The following is an 18,837-nucleotide window of genomic DNA, read 5'->3' as shown; positions in this document are numbered from 1 at the left end:
TCTAAATTAACCATTTGACTCGAAAAGAAGAAGAATTTTCTGGTCCTCTCTGGTCTTTTTTTATATATATATATATATTTATTTATTTTTACAAATGCAACTTGCCAGACAGAAGAAAAAAATCAAAAAAAATCCAGTAAAACCATGTTGGGTCAATTTCATGTAATCAAAACCTCCCAGCTTTTTTTTTTTTCTCTCTCTCTCTCTCTCTCTCTCTCTCTCTCTCTCTCTCCTACAGTAATTTTCTTCATCCCCCCACAATGAAGTTCTTGTGCGCTACTGTCTGAGAGAAGCCGCAGAAATGCCCTGGCGCAGGAGCCGGAGAGACGTCATGGATTCCTGAGTGTGGGGCTTTTGCAGGAAAGCCCTGAGTCTCCGACATGGACCGGATCCAGGTTTCCATGGCAAAGGCGCACAAACAGGAGGAAACACTGAGGGAATCCCGTTATTTTACAGCGTTGGACCATTATAAACACCCAGAGCGGGGGAAGGAAGCCCGCTCCTTGATACTCAAGTAATCCTTCTAGAGCTCGAGGAAGGGGGACTTCGTACCAGAACCGCTGCCGGAGCTTCACGCGGCTGCATGTTTTCTAAAAAAGATAGACGGAGAGAGAGAAGAGTTTGCGCGCGCGCTGCCGTACATCGCAGCTTTTCTTTTCTTTTTTTCTCTTTTTTCCCTGTTTTAACTGAAAAGTTTCTTCTGCTATGATTTTTTAGAAGGAGTTTTTAAACTTTTTATCTTTTTTTTTTTTTCTTATTTCCATTTTTTTTTTTTTTTTTTTTTTTAAATCTCTCCAGATGTTTAGAGAGACTTGGAGGCTGGCACAGTACCACGCGATGAGGTCGATGGATCAAGGTACTGCTGAAGTGTTGTGATTTATCTGGTAATCAACCCATTTGATCTTTGATTGATTTAACACCGGAGTGTTTCGTGACTTTAAAAACAAATGTCATCTGTCACCTGTCCGCGTAACGTTTCGTTCGGGATGTTGATGTTTGGGTAGAAACGTGCTGCTGCGCGTGCATTTGGTATCAATAGGAAACCTGTTAGACACGTCAGACGGATTGGATGAATTAAATAAGTTGACAACACGTCAAAGGTAATGAGGCTTTAACATTTACTACGTTTCTTGACCTGATTAAGAACAACAAGAGCAGTTCGTATATCTTTTTTTTTTTTTTTTTTAAGTTACGCTAAGCTTCCTGTCTCTGTAGGGCGCACGTGTTATTATAAGCTCCAGCAAGCATTACATCTGTATCCAAGGATTTGTTTTTGCTTTTAACTTTTTAAAAGATCCCCAAAAAAGTTATCTTTGGTTTTGTGTGTCATATCTCTGCGTGTTAAGAAACAACAACAAATAAATAAAGTTTTAATATAAAGTTTGGATTTGCACACCACGCCTCCAAAAAGATGAGGATTATTAAAAGTTGACTGCGGACCCTTCATTTTTTTTTTTTTTTTTTTTTGCTGACAAAGCACATACTACTGCGTGTAAAGTTACAACTGGGAGGAACGCCCTGTTGTGTGTGTGTGTGTGTGTGTGTGTGCGTGCGTTTGTGTGTTTCGCGTCTGCGTCTTGCGTAAAAGTGGGGATACCCCTCAGGAGAACCTGACAGTATCATCACTCAAGGAATTCAATCCGAGACGAGGACGCAGCAGCAGCAGCAGCAGCAGAGCCAACACATGTTTCCGTCCACATAAACAGTGAAACGACGCCGTTAACGAGCTTGTTTTGTTTTTTGTCAGTCATCTGGATAACGAACACGTTGCTGTGTCACTGCGACGTGTCAAACACCCGGGGGCAGCAGCAGGCTGCACATGTCTGTCAAAAAAAAAAAACACATCTCCGTTTTGATCGGAGCTCTTGAATTCATCTACATCCGAGCTGCACCTTTTTATTTTTTTTTGGTTTTTTTTGTTGGTTGTCGCTCGACGCGTCGACGGTTTCAGCCCTGAAAAAAAAAAAAAAACCACACACAAAAAAAACGGAAAAAACTTCTGCATCCCATGCAAGCGTGTAAATAGACCCGCCTTCTGTCTGAGAGCAAACCTGAACCAGGAAACCCGCTCACCGATGCGTTGATCTCCTTCAAATCCACTCCGCGGCCACGTCTCCTGTCTCGTTTGTCCTCTGGAGAAAAAAAAAAAAAAAACATATATTTTTTTTTTAAGACAGATGAGCTCCTTTTACGACGAAAACGACTTGGAGGAAGAGCTCAGTCGTATCGGCTGCCCCGAGGACGATTTGGAGTTTGAGTACTTGTTTGAATATGAGCCGCCGAGCAGCGACTTCTCTGGGGGAGATCAAGGTTTGTGTCCGAGGATGGGTTCTTTTCTTTTTTTTTTTTTTTCCGGCGCCCTGATGGACTCCAGCGACTCTCTCTGTCTTTGTTTGTTTGTTTGTTGACTCATAATTAACACGTGGCCTGTAAAGTTTAGTCTTGTGAATAATAATACAAAAAAAAAAGAAAACAGGAAGTCAGTTTGACAGGTTTCTTGATGAGGTTTTGTGACGCTGCTGATGAATATTCGGATAAAAGTGAATTGAAAAGGTTGAGATCTTTGTTGAGGAGGGACTTGATTGGAGACGCCTTCAGTTTTGTGCTCGGTTGGAGTTTTGAAGGACACGTTTGTTTGCCGTGATGTAAAATGTCTGAACGGTATTTACGTTGGTCGATAGTGATTAAAGTGTTGGATCTTTCCCTCCCGGCAGATGACCCCAACCTCGCGTCTCACAAAGTCCTCGGTCCGGAGTCGGAGCAGGCGTTCCCTCTGCAGGAGGCGTCCCCGTACGCCATCAAGTCCTGCAGCCCGTCCTACGCCGAGCACAACGCCGAGCTTCTGTCGGGGTACGACCACCAGGAGGCCCGGATCTACCTGGACGGCGGCCGGCCCGCGGGCCTCGCCCTGAGCCCCCGCATCGAGATCACCCCGTCCCGTGAGCACTACAGCCACGGCCGGGACTCCCTGCAGAACCAGCACCTGAACATTAGCCCCCGACCCACCCTCACCGTGCCGGGCCACGACAGCCTGGCCTACCGCGAGCCGCAGTGCCTGAGCCCGGCCAGCAGCAACTCCTCCACCAGCTGGCACTCGGAGAGCTACTCCCCCTGGGCGTCCCCCTGCGTGTCCCCCAGCAGCGTCCAGAACCACGGCGACCTCTGCCCGCGGCTGCAGAGCATCCACACTGGCTCCCCGCGCACCTCGCCGGGCACCTCGCCCCGCACGGGCCTAGCCGAGGACGGCTGCCTCGGGCCCCGCTCGCCCTCGCCCCGCCCCGGCTCCCGCTCCGCCTCCCCGCAGGGGAAACGCACCTACGACATGTACCGGAACCCGGGGCTGATGCCCGGCCACCGCTCCCGCAGCCCGTCGCCCCTCAGCGTCCACGAGGACCACGGCGTCGCCGTCGGCGTCCACTACGCGCACAGCGGCCTCGCCGACGGCGTGAACGGGTTCGGCGCCGGTCAGCCGGGCATGGTGCCCACCAAAATAGTCAAGACGTCCAACCAGATTTACACCCTGTACCCGGAGAACCACGGGGACGGGAACTACCTGGTGTCCTGCGACCAGGACGTAAAAACCAAACCCGCCGCGGAGCCGTTCTTCGTCATCCCTCCGATCTGGCCCAAACCGCTGGTTTCCAGCATCCGCAGGTGAGCCGAGAGCCTCGTCCACGAACTTCGGACCTTTCGGCGAGCGTCTTCGATCGTTTAAAACAAAAAAAACAACGTCTGACCCCGTGTAACTTTCTGTCCTCGCAGCATCCCCGTGGCGTCCCTCCCCCCGCTGGAGTGGCCGATCCCGAGGCGCACCGACCAGTACGAGCTCCACATCGAGGTGCAGCCCAAACCGCACCACCGAGCGCACTACGAGACCGAGGGCAGCAGGGGGGCCGTCAAAGCCCCCACGGGGGGACATCCCGTCGTGCAGGTACGACCGAAAGCAAAAAGCAAAAAGCAACAAAAAATAATCGAATCATGTCACGAATCGGCCCCCGACGGCGGCGGCGGCGAGAGGGCACCGTTCCCGTTTCTCACTTTCTAAAACAAAACCACGACAGACGACCGCGGACACGTGACAGACTGAAACCGCCCTGCGAGTCTCGGGACAAACCTCACAACTGAACCCGGGTCAAGTTTTTTTCTTTTTTTTCTTTTTCGTGTAACCACAAACACGGACCCACGTTTGGTGTCACTTCCTCTTTACGCGCCGGGCTTGTTGACTCTGCGGCTCTCGTACCAGACCGCTGACTCAGCGATGAACTGAGCTCAACTGTGAAGATAAATACAGGTCAGGAGGCAGAGTTTTGCTAATATTTCAGTCGGGACGTGGGTTTCGAAAATGAGCTTTTGACTCACTTTGCAAGGCTGCCGTCCTTTTTTAAAAAGGCGCAACTTCCTGGTCTTGGCGTTACCCCGGCAACCATTTAAATGCTTGTTTTTTTTGGGCCGCCGATAGTGGAGACTTTGTGGAAATAAAAGCTCGCCCTGCTTCTTTTCCATTTTTATGCCTATCCCCGAAAGGCCTGAACCCCCGAGGTCGGGCCGGCCAATCAGACGGTCGGTCCTGACCGGCCAATCAGACGGTCGGGCCTGGCTCGCCACGGCTGCACTCCTTCACCTCGTCTCTTCCCTTCACCCTCTTGAGCTTTTTTTTTTTTTTCTCTCCCCCTCTCCCTCCCTCTCCCTCCCTCTCTCCCCGAGCTTCACACCCTCCACTCTACTTTTCCTAACGCTGCTCTCCCGTCATGACTCACCGCTCCGGCCGCTGCCATGGCGACCGGGGCCGGCCGCTCGCACGGTGCCCCCGTCGAGTGTTTTTGCGGTCGGCTTCCTCCGCCTCGCGTCGTCCTACCTGGTTGCGGACGGCGAGCGGCTGCTCCTCCACGTTGCCATAGTTTCCGCTCACGGGCCGACAGCTGCCGTGAAGTCGGACGGTCGTTTTTTTGTTTTGTTGTTGTTGTTTTTTAACCGGTTTCCACAAACCAGTTGTTGGGGGTTTTTCTTTTTCTTTTTTGTGACCGGGGCTGAGAGGAAACCGTGCAGCCGAAACAACTCGAAGTACAACCCCGTATTTCGGCTACGAAACGCGCTTTTTGCCGTTTTCCGCAGCTCGGAAAGTTCCCCCGCGTTTGTTTTTTGTTTTTCTTTTCGTCATTCACGCCGGCGTTCTGTGATAAAAGGTTATGCAGCATTTATATGCAGAGTTGATGCTTTTGTGGGGTTTTTTCTTCTTTTTTTTTTTTTTTGCAGGTTTCCTCAGTAGGCACCTCTCAGGTTTAAAGTAGCACCTCTGTCTCTACCACTTTACACTTCTGCAGCAGAACATAAAAACAAACCATGCGTAACGTCGGGCTGGATGTACGCGGGCGGTTTCGTTTCTGCTAAATCCTTCGTCCGGTTAGAAACGGTTGCCGGTTGCGAGGCTGAAGGGATGTGAGCTCTCCGCTGGCTCCTGCTCGAGGTCAAACGGAGGGGAAAAAAAAAAGTCCTGCTTTTGCACGTGGGTCTGACACTGATTACCCATCTCCGGGACGGGGGGAGGAGGGGGGGGGGCAACATCTGGAAAATACAGAGCTGGAACGAGAAGCAGCGGAGGAGCACAACACGGGTTTAACGTGACTCGAGCGTCTCCGTTTCTTCGACTTACCGCGGAAGCTTTACGTTTCAAAATAAGCTCCCGTTTCATGTTATTGTATTTTTTTGTATTTATTTATTTGTTTATTTTCCTCTGCAGCTGCACGGCTACAGAGGGAAGGAGCCGCTCGGCCTGCAGATTTTCATCGGCACGGCGGACGAGCGCATCCTGAAGCCTCACGCCTTCTACCAGGTCCACCGCATCACCGGCAAGACGGTCACGACCACCAGCTACGAGAAGATCGTCAACGGCACCAAAGTCCTCGAGATGCCGCTGGAGCCGAAGAACAACATGAAAGCGATGTGAGAGAAAGACGCCGAATCGAGTTCCCAAATAAAAACATCGAAACGCACTCAGCGGTCCCTCCAGGAAATTGCAATCGCGATAATTAACGCCAAGTTCGAGCAAACTCCGACAAAAAACGGACAAGCAGGAAACCCTGAAAATTTGGGCCTTCACAATAAAATGTTCTCATTTATTTATTATCAATGGAAGTGATTACGTAACACTGAATGCGGAAATAATTTACACACATGTCAAGTTATAAGAGACTGCTCTTTGTTTCTGTGCATACAGAAGGCCTATGTGTTGAATTAATGTTAATTAAACATCATCTAAAGCTCTTATTTTGACAGCCGATGTTGTCGTTGTTCCTGTATTACATTTTATTTATCCCCAGTTTTTATCTAGTTTTTTTTTAATTTATTTTTATGTGCAGCACGATTATCATCAGAGGAAGTGATTCAAATGTTTTTTTATCAAGTAGCGCTTACAAAAAAAAAAAAAAATTCTTTTCTAGCAATTTCCCCCAAAAAACTCACTTAAAACTAAAAAGAAATGAAAGAAAATCCGCCGCAAAAATGAAGCGTTTTAAAGATCGCAACCATCAAGCGTGGAGGGACTGGATGAATATAAAATCAGGCAGTTTTACTTATATGTTGTTGTTTTTGTTTGACTGTTTTTTTTCTCGTAGAATCGACTGCGCCGGGATCCTGAAGCTCCGAAACGCCGACATCGAGCTGAGGAAGGGCGAGACGGACGTCGGTCGCAAAAACACCCGAGTCCGCCTGGTGTTTCGCGTCCACATACCGCAGCCCGGAGGACAGCACGTCTCTCTCCAAGTGGCCTCGCATCCCATCGAGTGCTGTAAGCGGCCGCACGTTTAAAAACAACAACAACAACAACAAAAAACAAACACTTTCACGATATGCTATTTTAACTCCTCTTAAGAAAAAAAAAATTAGGTTTTCGAGTCCAGTGAGAGGCTTTATGCTTCCCGTTGAGGTCGAAACTGGCTTTTCAACAGTTAACAAAACTTTATACAAAGTAAACAAAACCTTTTTAAAATAAAAAAGTAAATTAACTCACATTCAAATGAGTTTGGAGCCGGGCTGATAGTCCAGATGGCCGCCGCACAAAGAGCTCTTTATGCGGCCGGGGCTTCCATCCAGTAGGTGGCCGCTGCCGGCAGTGTGTACCTGCTTGTGTGTGCGTGTGTGTGTGTGTGTGTGTGTGTGTGTGTGTGTGTGTGTGTGTGTGTACACAGCGTTATTAAAACACCTGGTGGAATCAAAACTCAAACAAGAGAGGCCTTTTATCCGGCGCTTTGATCAACGCCTCGGTTCGAGTGTTACGCGGGTTTCGCCTGCAATATGCTCATTGTAAAACAAAATAATAATAAAAAAAAGTCAGGACGCAGAATATTATATCGTTTTATAGTCGTTGTTTCCCGGCTGCTTTAACGACGGTCGCTGACGCACCGACGAGCTTCAGAAAATATCGTCGTTGATGAAAAACCGATGGAGCGTGAAGTGACGTCTGTCCGGCTCGCTTGGACGAGGAGCTGCTGTCGTTGTCTTTTGTTGTTTTTTTTGTTTATGTTTTTATCCATCTGCGGTGTAGTCGGATGGACGAACAGCTGTTAGCCCGGCTCCGCCCCACGACTTGTTTGCTACGATTGGAGTCTGGAAACTACGTCGGCATTAAAGGTTTTGCCGGGCGGTCCTGAAGGCCGCGACCAATCGGAGACCGGTGAGGGCGACGAAAGTTGAAGTCGAGTCTAAATTGAAGTTCCAGCAATGGCGGAGATGAAAAGATACGAACAGTTGCGGCGACGCCAGCAAATATCAGAGGAATTTGACGATGTGTTGTGGTCAATTCTGATTGGTTAAAGACCGTTTCCAGTAGTTAAAAAAAAAAAAAAAAAAATCACCCTCAATCCTCGACTTTAGACTGCGTATAAAAAAAACAAAAATCGACGTAACCTTCGGGTCAAAAAAAAAAGTGAAGTCGATGTTAAGGTGCAATACCACCGAAGGCCACAAGAGGCTGGCAAAAAACAACATCCTATTGAAAAAGCGTTCAATTAAGAAATGATAGCGTCAAGGAGAGCTGTGTGAAGGGGCGTGTCTGTTTGACTGACAGGCCTTGGATCCAGTGAGGTTGTATAGTGTGGAGTTTCAGCTGAACTAATGATAACGAGCTTCAAGATGAGGAGCCTTTTAAATGTCCAAATGCGGAGCGACACTTTCGGATTTTATAGTTGTAGATTTCTATAGTCGGTTGTATTTACGGTTTTATCGTGCAGCATCAGGCTGCCAGGCGTTCCTGTTATTTTGTCCACTTCCTGTAGTCATAGCCAGCCTCCCTCAGTAAGTTCTGATCTGACTAATACAATTACCGCCTTTTGAAAAGCGAAAGCGATGCCTGTGATCGTTTATTGTAAAGCGCCGTCACCTTCTCGGTTGATGAGTGGGTGAGCGCTTGTGAGAAATCAACGGGAGAGCTTTTCATGAAATGTTTTCTCACTGACGTGAAAACAAAAGAGAGAGAGAGAGAGAGAGAGAGAGAGAGAAAAAAAAAGAGTTTTTGATAAATTGCTTATTAATTTCATCTATGAAATGTCCAAATTATATCTGAAATCTGTGCGTCCCTGCAGCCCAGCGTTCGGCCCACGAGCTTCCCATGGTGGAGAAGCAGGACATGGACGGCTGCTCCGTCCTGGGCGGCCAGCAGATGATCCTGACCGGGCAGAACTTCAGCTCCGACTCCAAAGTCATCTTCCTGGAGAAAACCCCGGGTGAGTGACCGAACCGACGTGGATCTCTTGACGATACGGCAACGCTCGTGAAAACTGATGTCTCACCGTCGAGGCCCTTAACTGTTGCATTTCTTTTTTTTCTTCTTTTTTTTTTTTTTTTTTTTTTTTTGCATCGACGCTGCCGCGTGACATATTTGCATGATCCGAAAGATAACGACTTCCTTCTGCCCTTTTTTCTTCTTCCTCTCTGACTTCCATCATGACTTATCACTCAAACGTTTTCCTTTCATTGTAGTCTGTTATTTAGTGAGTAATTGAAGCGATTCCACCTTTTTCTCATCTTCTAATCTACTATTTAGACTCCAAAATGAAGTGATGCTAACCGCGGTTGGATGTCCTTATGTTTCTTGTTTGAGGTCAAAGGTCATTCACCTTACTCTCACGCGTCACCGCGGATTTAAAAGATCCTCCTCGTCCGTTAGTCTTCGTCAGATCAAGCAAATAGTTGACGATGTTAATTTACTTAATTTAAAGTTACCCACAAGGCCACTTTCCTAAAGAAGGGAAGGCTCGGACGGTAACGGACGGTTCAGTAAAATATTTCAAAAACATTTTTTTACTCCTGCAACTACACAACTAATGAAAACCTCTCTCGGTGATTATTTGGCTGCATTTCTGCATTGAATTGATAACAAAAAGCTGCAGAAGTAACGCTGCTGTCCATAAGTTGTCAACATACTTGCGTTCGTCTGATATTGTGAGTCACCGACTCCAAAAAAGCAAAAGCCAAGAACTGAAGGCTGAAATAACTTGGACCTTCACGCCCTGGCTTTTATTTATTTTTTTTATTTTTTTTGCGGGGTTCCCTGCTGTCGTGTTACGACACAAACACAGAGCAGTAATGGACATGAGACGGAAAAAATAAATCTTCCAGCGAGGGCTTGCCGTGTGTTTTGGAGCGTTTTTCTGGATGACACAAAGTTCTGGACCGGCGTGCGACCGTGAAATCCCTCCGAATGAGAGGCAGCTTCGCCTCTGGCCGCCCGCTCCCCGGACCGGGGACGAGCTGCACGAAGGGGGGGGGAGGCGGGTGGAGGAGGCGGGTGTGTGTGTGTGTGTGTGTGTGTGTGTGGGGGGATAAGGAAAGCTTCCCAAAGGGGGGCCGAGCGCCAAGCTCCTCCATCCACCTTTTCCACCTCCACTCCCAATTATCTCCAGCGGGGGAAGAAGAAGTCGGCGGGTATCCTTCGGTGTAGAGTTGCAAGAAAACGCAAACAAAGCGCGAGCGCCAAGAAAGCAGCAGTCGTCAGTTTTTTTTTTGTTTTTTGTTTTTTGCAGGAAGAAGCGGAGAGAGCCGATCATAAAAGTCAAGTTTAGAAAAAAAAAACAACAACCCAACAGATTTGGCCACGCGAGTGGAATCCCCCCCTTTTCCTCCTGCTGACTCATTTCAGCCATGTGTTTTTAATTTGCAACTTTGACAGAGGGTTTCCCACTTACACTGACATCCAAACAGAGCAGCACATGTCCTATCATGTGTTGGGTGGGTGGATGGATAGTGAGGGGGAGGAGATGGGGGGAGGGGAGGGGGGTCAGATCCAGTTTGTTTTCAACTTTTGCACTCTTAATGGCTCGAATGTAACCCGATGTTACGTAAAAAAACAAAAAGTGGAACGTGGAGCGCTGAAGAAAAAAAACAAACAAACACCTGCAGCTCTCATCTCGTCAGCCGCACGTCTTCCTGAATAGTGTGTGTGTGTGTGTGTGTGTGTGTGTGTGTGTGTGTGTGTGTGTGTGTGTGTGTGTGTGTGTGTGTGTGTGTGGGGGGGTAAGCCTATGGATCGTCTCTATTTTTAGTGCACTTGGCGGTGTGAGAGGAAGTGGTTTGAAGAGTTTATCTGGTTACTTCATGCAACTGCATCTGAATCAGTGAATTAAACAGTAAAAGAAAAAGAAAGAAAGAAAACCGCCAGGGTCTCGTACATCTTGAAACAATGAGCCTCCGCTCATTTTGCGGAGTTAATTCACCACGTTGTTCGATTTGAGATGAAGTCTTTTAACTTTCTCTTTTTTTGTTGTTGTTGTTGTTTTGTTTTTTTGTAACCTCTTTCCAGATGGGCAGCAAATCTGGGAGATGGAAGCAACGGTGGACAAAGACAAGAGCCAGCCGGTACGTGTTGCACGTCAGATTTAACGTGTCCGTGTCACGCTTCGCCTCGGCGTGAACAGTACACGCATGTATGAGAAGCCTTTTACAAAGAGTGATAAAGGGGTCAGAGGTCAAAGGTCACTTTCCCCTGTGAGACCAGAGTTTGGAAGAGGGCGAAAAAGTCAACGTGGATTTATTTGCGTAACGTATTTGACTTACGAAATGCACGCTAGCCTTCGTCAAGATGACTTCTTTTAACCCAAACCGTGATTTATTTAAAAAAAAAAAACTGTACCCGCCCCTAACCGAACTGCGACCGTGTCACATGACCCCTTCCTGGACCAACCATGTGCTTTTTAAAGCCTAAACCTAAAAGGCGCAAAACTTTTCCCGCCTCGGCGAGCCGAAACGTTGACGCTAACCCGATCTCTTCATCTCGACCGTCTCGCAGAGTATGCTGTTCATGGAGGTGCCGTCCTACCGGGACGCGTCCATCTGCCAACCGGTCAAAGTCAACTTCTACGTCATCAACGGCAAGAGGAAGCGCAGCCAGCCTCAGCATTTCACCTTCACGCCGCTGGCATGTAAGAGCGCTGCTCGGCCTCGTATCGCGCCACCTCGTAAAGACGATGAGATGAAGGACGAGAACGATGGACTCATCTCTGACTTTTTCTTTCCTCGCAGCCCCGTCCATTAAGACCGAGCCCGCGGACGAGTACGAAGCCGACCACATGGGCTTCGCCGTGCCCCAGATCCTGGGCTTGTCCCCTCACTCCTACTATCACAGCCCCCGCGGCGTCCTCCACCCAGACAACGGCCTGCTCCCCGGCTTGGCCTCCTGCCAGCGCCTGAGCTCCAGCCTCCCCGGCCAGGACACTCGTTTCCAGCAGCAGAGCCCGGCCATCGTGTACTCGCGCGGGGGCAAGAGCCTGAGCGGCGGTGGCGGCGGCGTTTGGCAGACCGGAGGGATGATGCCCGACCCCCACCGGTCCGTCCTGGTCCACACCGGCTCCCCGGCTCAGTCTGTAGGCCAACACCCGTCCATCATCCAGTTCTCTCCCACCAACCACCAACTGCTCCGGGCGGACGACCCCCAACCCGTCCCGGCTCCCCCGCCCGACAACCAGCAGATCGTCTACTGCGGCGGCTACTCCCCGCAGGCCGCCCACTCGCCCACCCCGCCTCAGGCGGCGGAAGCGGCGGCGGCGGCGCAGCAGCACTACCCCACTGTGATTCAGCAGCAGCAGCAGCCGCCGCCCTTCGCGCAGAAGGCGCCGCAGAAAGCCCGAACCCCGCCGGGGCCGGCGGAGGCTCCCGGAGACGGACAGAGGCGGGTGACGGTCAAGGAGGAGAACTTGGACCAGGCCTACCTAGATGATGGTGAGTGTAAGTTCATGCCTTCATACTCCGCGTCTCTTTTCGTGCAATGATGTTGGGACGGCGGGGTGGTGGAGGTGGAGGGGGGGGCAAATCAAAAGTGATGGATATGTGGACGATAAGACGGCCGGACGAAAGATACGACTTCTTCCTACGAACAATCGGAGGATATTTACAGTATCCGCGCCGTCTCCCTTTATTTATTTTTTTTCCACGTATCTGCGCGTCGTCCCCGCGAACAAAAAACGCCGGCACGGCGAGCTCCCCCTGTTCAAACAATCCTCGCCGGGAGGTGTAGCTCCGCTCCGTCGAAGGTGGAAATAACAGGGATCGTGAGTCATGTGTTTATACTTGCGCTTGTCAACCCCATTACCCTCTGACAGAATTAATGTAGGGCCACATCCAGCGGCAGGCGGGAGGAGTTTAAAGGTTCCCCAAACTGTATTGTGCTTCAGAATAAAAACGACCGGCCTCTCAAACTGGTGCGGGTATTTTTCTTGCCTCTTCAGTTTTGTTTTGTTTCTCCTGTTGTCGGTCGGGTGAGGGGTTTGAAGGCGGCCGAGCGCTCGTCAACGCCGGTCGCAACGGGTTCGTCTGGCACCGGCAACACGTCAGGAAATGGAGCTTTTTTTTCTTTTTCTCTCTCTCTGTTGCATCGAGGGGAGAAAAAAAAAAAAAAAATGTCACGCCGACGAGCGCCCGGACATGTTGACACTGTTATGAAGTGAAAAACAACTTCCATGGCAACCATTGTCAAACAGTGGAACGTGCTGCCCGGGAGAACCGGGGAAAGCCTCTTTTTTGTTTGTTATAGTTGGCCGGGACTTATCCTTGACCTTGTAGCCCCCCCACCCCTTCTCCCGCCCCCTCTGTGGGGGAGCCCATCAGAGGGGTTTATGCTTTATTTTTTTTTTTTTTTCGACCACAGGACCCTGCAAATCTGGCACTAGAAATTCCTATTTGCAGCTGCTGGTCCCTTTCAGAAATCCAGCCTGATCCCTGTAAAGATAGCAGAAGGGTGGAGGTTAGTTTTGCAGGAAAAGGGAAGGAGCTCTGTGCATGTGTGGAAAAAAATGAAATGAAGAAGGGAAAAAAAAAAAAAAGGCAATGGAATTTGTGTTTTTTGGATGGAGCTTGCAGGGTTTCCCTCCACAGTAAACAGCAACAGGGCTGTGAGCTGGTGAATTAACAAGGACTTAGAGAAACAGTTGAACTGGAGACCCCCCCCCTCCCCACCCCTACTTTGATCCTCCCATAGTGAAAGGGATGATGACGGCCCGTCATTTTCCCAAGGTGCCTCTGCATCAGGATGTTGTTTTTCTTATTCAAATCTCACTTCACCCCTGAAAATATCGCAAAAAAAATACATATAGAATAAACGGTTACTGAGATGAAACACAGACGGGATATAAAAGTGTTCGTAGCTTTCAGCTCTGAGAAATGAGGCCGATGCGGAGGCGTCTTAAGCTGCAATACCACCGAGCGCCACTGGGGGTTGACTTCAAAAAGCCTGCGGCTCCATAGACTCCCATTCAACTTCTCTCATAAATTTCTCAGTCAATGAAGTTTCTCCACCAGTTATCTCAGTGTTGTTCTCTAAAGTCGCTCCTTCTTATTACTTTTCCAGAGGTCCATCTGAAAATAATCACCTCCTTAATTAGAAAATAAGATTAAAAAATAAAAGAATTTTGAGGGCGTGTCTGTTTGATTGACAGGCCCGTGGTGCAGGCAGGTCACAGCCATCGGTGGGCGGGACGTAGTATCGTCGGGTTTCCGATGAGATCGAATCAGCTCCGTCGCTGGCTCCAAATATGGTCACTATTGGCTCCAAATATGGTCACTACTGGCTCCAAATATGGTCACTACTGGCTCCAAATATGGTCACTACTGGCTCCAAACCACCAAGATGGCGACGGCCAAAATCCAAACTCGACTCGTCACTGTTGGGATGAAATAGCCGTCTTTTATCCCTCTGAACTGCAGGAAATTTGATCGTTTCATGACGATATAATAAAAGCAGTACGAGTTTAAAAACCTAACGCGTAATGCATTACAAGTTGCAGGCCAGTCTTCCACCCACTCTCCTCGTCATTCGCTGCTTTAATGAGAAAAGAAAATGGGACTTCCCGATATTCAAAAACATCTTTTCGAAGTAAGAAGTTTAAATGAGGTTGAAAAAAAAAAATCCCACTCAGTGTTAAGGTTCGATTGTCGACCGCAGAACAGTCATTATAAGCTGGCTCACCTACAAGTATGAAACACACTTGGAGTCATCTTTGAAGAGAAAAAAAAAAAAAAAAAAGGGGGTGATGCCACATCCTGGTATCGTTACAGCGGGTTGCGGTCGATAACTGTCACATCTTCGACTGAGCCCGAACTGTGAACTTTGGTGACAAATGCTTGATGACAATCAGGTATTTTCATGGGCCGGTGGGGGTTGGGGGTGGGTGGTGGGGGGGTGGGTGGAGGTGGGTGTTGTTTGTAGCTTCAGCCCTCGCACGAGTTCCCACGCCTCCTATTGATGCCCAAAGACGACCAAGGTTAAGAATATCTGCTGGAGCGCACCGCGTGCCACATACTTGGCTAATCCCCCCCCCCCTCACCCCCCCCCCCCCCCCCCCAAAAAAAAAAGAAAGAGCAACTGGCCGAGCCTGCCAACGGCTGAGCGAGCGACAGCTTCGGTGGGTGTGGAATAAAGCCCGGAGGCAGCGGAGCAGGTGAAATTGTTCCAGCAGGTAGAGATCAGGGCAGGAAAGATAAAGCACACAGCAACCAGGCCGGTCGGACGCATTAGTCTCAGCTCACTTCCATCCTCATTCGGAAAAGGCTTTCGTCAAATACGCAAGTCGGTTCAGACGAGTAAAACGCGCGCACGCGCGGTGAAGATATATCTCTTCCAAATGGCACTTGAAGAAAAATCAAGAGGATAAAAATGTGGTTTTTTTTTTTTTTTTCTTTCTTGTCATTCCTAAAACCGAAACGGTGAAATGTATCCTCAAGTTCATTTGACGCTAATTCGATTTCACCAAAAAAAATAAAAAAAGAAGCTGCCTCTGGTCAGGGTTCGGCCTTCGGACCAATCAGAGCAGAGCTTTTTATTTATTTTGTTTTTTTTCCCTCAGAGCTCCTTTGACAAAATGAAAGTGTCTTGGGAGCAACTCCTGTTTAGTAACATTTCTTCACATAGCTGAGCTCCACCCAAACCAGCTGAATAAGCTTCTTTTGTGCGACTGTTGCGTTAAATCGTGAAAGCAAAACACAGTTTGCGCAGAAAACGGATTTAAATGGATTTCTTTGTGAGACGTAGAGAAAGAACGAGGAACTCTGGGTGCCTTAACATAGTTTCAAAACAAACATGATAAAAAAAAAAAACAATTAAAAAATGCAAACGTGCCCTTTAAGCACTGACAGACCAGATCTGTGGTGAGATTAGCGGTGAGCCGTCTCGCTCTGCTTCCTCTCCGCTGGTTTTCGACGGCGTCACTACACGCATTCCCACAGGGGCCTCGGTGGAATCGATCCGAGCCCGCGAACTTTCACGTCTGCGCGTGAACACGTCGCGGCGTACGAAGCGCCGACCGAGTCGGCTACCGTACAGGGGGGGGGAGGGAGGAGGTGGGGGGGGGGGGGGTGTTTTCTTGGCTCGGTAAACAGAGCAGAGAAGCCGTGTGCCAGACGCTCGCCTACGCGAACAGACTAGACCGAGTGTTTCTCCCTTCGGACGTCCGTCTCCGTGCCAACCCTTCATCGGGACTCCAGAACAGCGGCGCGTTTGTACGTCGGCCTCCTTGCGGCCGCTGCTTCGCCTGAAGGCCGGTTTTATACTCGGGACATATTTTTTTTTTTTTTTTTTTTTTATAAATCCTGTGGGGGAGATGAAAGTTGTCTTTTTAAGGCATTAGGTGTCAAGAGGGAATTCCACTACAGACTTGAATAAACAGGGACGGCGTTGTCGTGACGACAGCAGAGCGCCCACTTTTTACTGCAGGTTTTTATTTTTTATTTTTTTTTATTTAGGGAAGCTCTCACGATGCTGCGGCGGCGGCTATTAAAACAAAATTTGCTCACATCTGCAAATCGATCACACGGAGGCAAAGAGCAGCTCGTTGAGGAGATTAATTCGATTCAAAACACTTAATTGCTGTTGTTTCATGCACTTCAATTCAGAATGATATCTTCTATATTGCTCATATTATATTTACAGCTCTTGATTCAAAATGTGCCATCATCACCTTGCAAAAACAACAAAAAAAATACTTTTTTGTTTTTGCTAATTTATTGCCGAGGTCAGCGCTTCCCTTTTGCAGCCTGTTATCTCCCGTATGGGTGTCTGATGCTGCTAAACTAAAATAATCAGCTGATGGCTGCAGCTTCATAGTTAGTTTAGGGGATGTCACCATATTTCATAAAATATTAAGCTGTCGATTGGGGCCGCGACAATGTGTTATTTTCTTGATTAATCGATTTGGTGTTTAAAATGACAGAAAATGGTGAAAAAAAAATGAAAAAAAATTCTTGACAAGTGTTTTCCAAAGACGAAGGCGCACCTTAAAAAGTCCACAACTTAAAATATATAACATTTATTATAATGTGCTAAAAAGAGACAGACAAATATTCACATTGTAAGAAGACTGAATCAGAGAATTTTACTTTTTTTTTTTTTTTTTTCATTTAAAAAAAGGTGAATCGATGATAAAAAAAAAATAATAGTTTTATGTTAAAAAAAAAAACAATCATTGAACTGATCCTTGCAGCGGTGACAGAAGCACTTTTTTTTTTTTTTTTTTTTTTTTTAAAGCCATTAAAGTAAAGCAAAATTTTTTTTTAAAAATCAGTACGTCGACAACTCTTAACTACTGTATGACGATATTCACATTTTAACACGCGACAGTTTAATAGCCAAAATGTGAGGCGCCGTTGCCGTGGTTACAGAATCACAAGACTCGATGTGCCCCTGTATTTTACTTTGAAAATACTTCTATTACTCATCGGCCCTAATGAGTTCCCCCGAGGCGGTGGTGGTGGCGGCGGCGGCGGCGGCGGTGGCAGCGGCCTATAACGTCTGCGGGTGCCAGCGTGCACAGACGGACAGACTGACGGCTCCCAGACAAACACCAGAGCTCAACACCGCACTGTGTGGCATAACCGGACAAACAGACAGACAGACAGTCAGTCAGACAGACAGACAGACAGACAGACAGACAGACATGTTCCACATACCCGTCATTCCTCTCCGGCAGAACCACCTGAGCGGGCGTTTATTCGCTCAGGTAGGAAGTGCAACTGCTTCCTGTTCACTTCTTTGTGTCTCCGTGCATGAACTCAACATGCAGCCGGTTTCATGTTTAGCGGACAAACAGTCTTTTATTTTTGATGGCGTGTTTTGCCGTCTCCCCCTCTCACACCTTGTGCTCCTATTTTTAGAAGTATGAAAGTTTCCATTTCAACCCCTCCTTCCTCTTCTGTGTGTGTGTGTGTGTGTGTGTGTGTGTGTGTGTGTGTGTGTGTGTGTGTGTGTGTGTGTGTGTGTGTGTGTGTTTGTGTCGACGCACACTCGTGATCAGCCGAGCAACAGCGAGTAATCTCTTGCTGCCTCTAGAGGTGACTGGACATTAATGCGGCGTTTTTTTTGTCTGCAGAGCTGTCAATCAAAACCCTGGCAACTGGAATGGCATCAAATTTCAACTTGTTGTGTTTATCCTTGTTTTATATATCTATATATATATAGATAGATATATTATTATTATTTTTTTTTTAAAGATTTCCCACTTTATGTTTTGTTTTGCTTTTTTTGTTTTTCATAATTTTTTTAGGAGAACGCACCAGGAGAAAAACGTGGGGGGGGGAAAAAAATAAAATAAACAAACAAATAAATTAAATTCATCACTTTAATGTTTAATGACTATTTTGAAATGTGATTATGTAAATCCCCCCCCCCCCCACCCTCTGTGATGTTGCTCCTGTCCTGATGTGCATCTCTCTGTTTGCTTTCTAGTGAATGAGATCATAAGAAAGGACCTGACGGGCGTTCAGGCCAGAGGGCAGACATAGAGGAGGGACCCCCAACAGGAAGTGACAACATCCCCACCCTCTCCTCCCCACATCTCCAACACACACACACACACACACACACACACACACACACACACACACACACACACACACACACACACACACACACACACTTCCACCTACAATCAGACTTTCTCTTCCTCGTTTTTTTGTTTGTTTTCCTCTCTGCCCCATAAACTTTCGAAACATCAGCTCCCAGCTGGTCGTGTTTGCTTTGGATGTTTGTTTTCCCGCCGTAAAACGAATTCAACGGGCAAACGTGCCTTATTACGCTTATTTATCTTTTTCAGGTCGAAGCTCGTTAAACGGTGTCTTTTTAAAGGGGGAAATTAAAAAAAAAAAAAAAAAAAAAAAAAAAAAATCACCAACCCCCCCCTCCCCCCCCCCCCACACACACACAACAGCGTCAGCCATAATGTTCAGGAAATAAACTCTCACCTGTTTGCCTCATGAGACTGAATGACGGTTACGTAGCCTTGCAGCACTAACAGGTTCATGTCACACCAAATTTTTTTTATAAATAAATGCAGCCCAAAAATTATGTTTAAATATTTCATTGTG

General features: G+C 47.8%; 1 protein-coding gene across 2 annotated transcripts; it reads left to right on the top strand.

Moving 5' to 3' along the window:
* Nucleotides 1-2,056: 2,056 nt before the first annotated feature.
* nfatc2a (nuclear factor of activated T cells 2a) lies at nt 2,057-18,622 on the top strand. 2 transcript variants are annotated; one of them, XM_069710879.1, is made up of 10 exons: nt 2,057-2,310; nt 2,715-3,654; nt 3,763-3,931; nt 5,738-5,940; nt 6,612-6,784; nt 8,577-8,717; nt 10,793-10,848; nt 11,279-11,411; nt 11,512-12,207; nt 18,200-18,622. In XM_069710879.1, the coding sequence occupies exons 1-10, from the start codon at nt 2,178-2,180 to the stop codon at nt 18,253-18,255; spliced, it is 2,700 nt and encodes an 899-aa protein (XP_069566980.1). In that variant the 5' UTR covers nt 2,057-2,177; the 3' UTR covers nt 18,256-18,622. The 2 variants fall into 2 exon arrangements, with proteins under 2 accessions (XP_069566980.1, XP_069566979.1); XM_069710878.1 differs by having other exon boundaries at nt 11,512-12,213.
* Nucleotides 18,623-18,837: the final 215 nt, after the last annotated feature.

The sequence above is a fragment of the Brachyistius frenatus genome, unplaced genomic scaffold (genome assembly GCF_029030835.1).
Source record: "Brachyistius frenatus isolate BFR_SWC_R1_liver_20210118 unplaced genomic scaffold, ASM2903083v1 Contig_95, whole genome shotgun sequence".
Classification (NCBI taxonomy): domain Eukaryota; kingdom Metazoa; phylum Chordata; class Actinopteri; family Embiotocidae; genus Brachyistius; species Brachyistius frenatus.
This window is presented reverse-complemented; position numbering and strand designations above follow the sequence as displayed.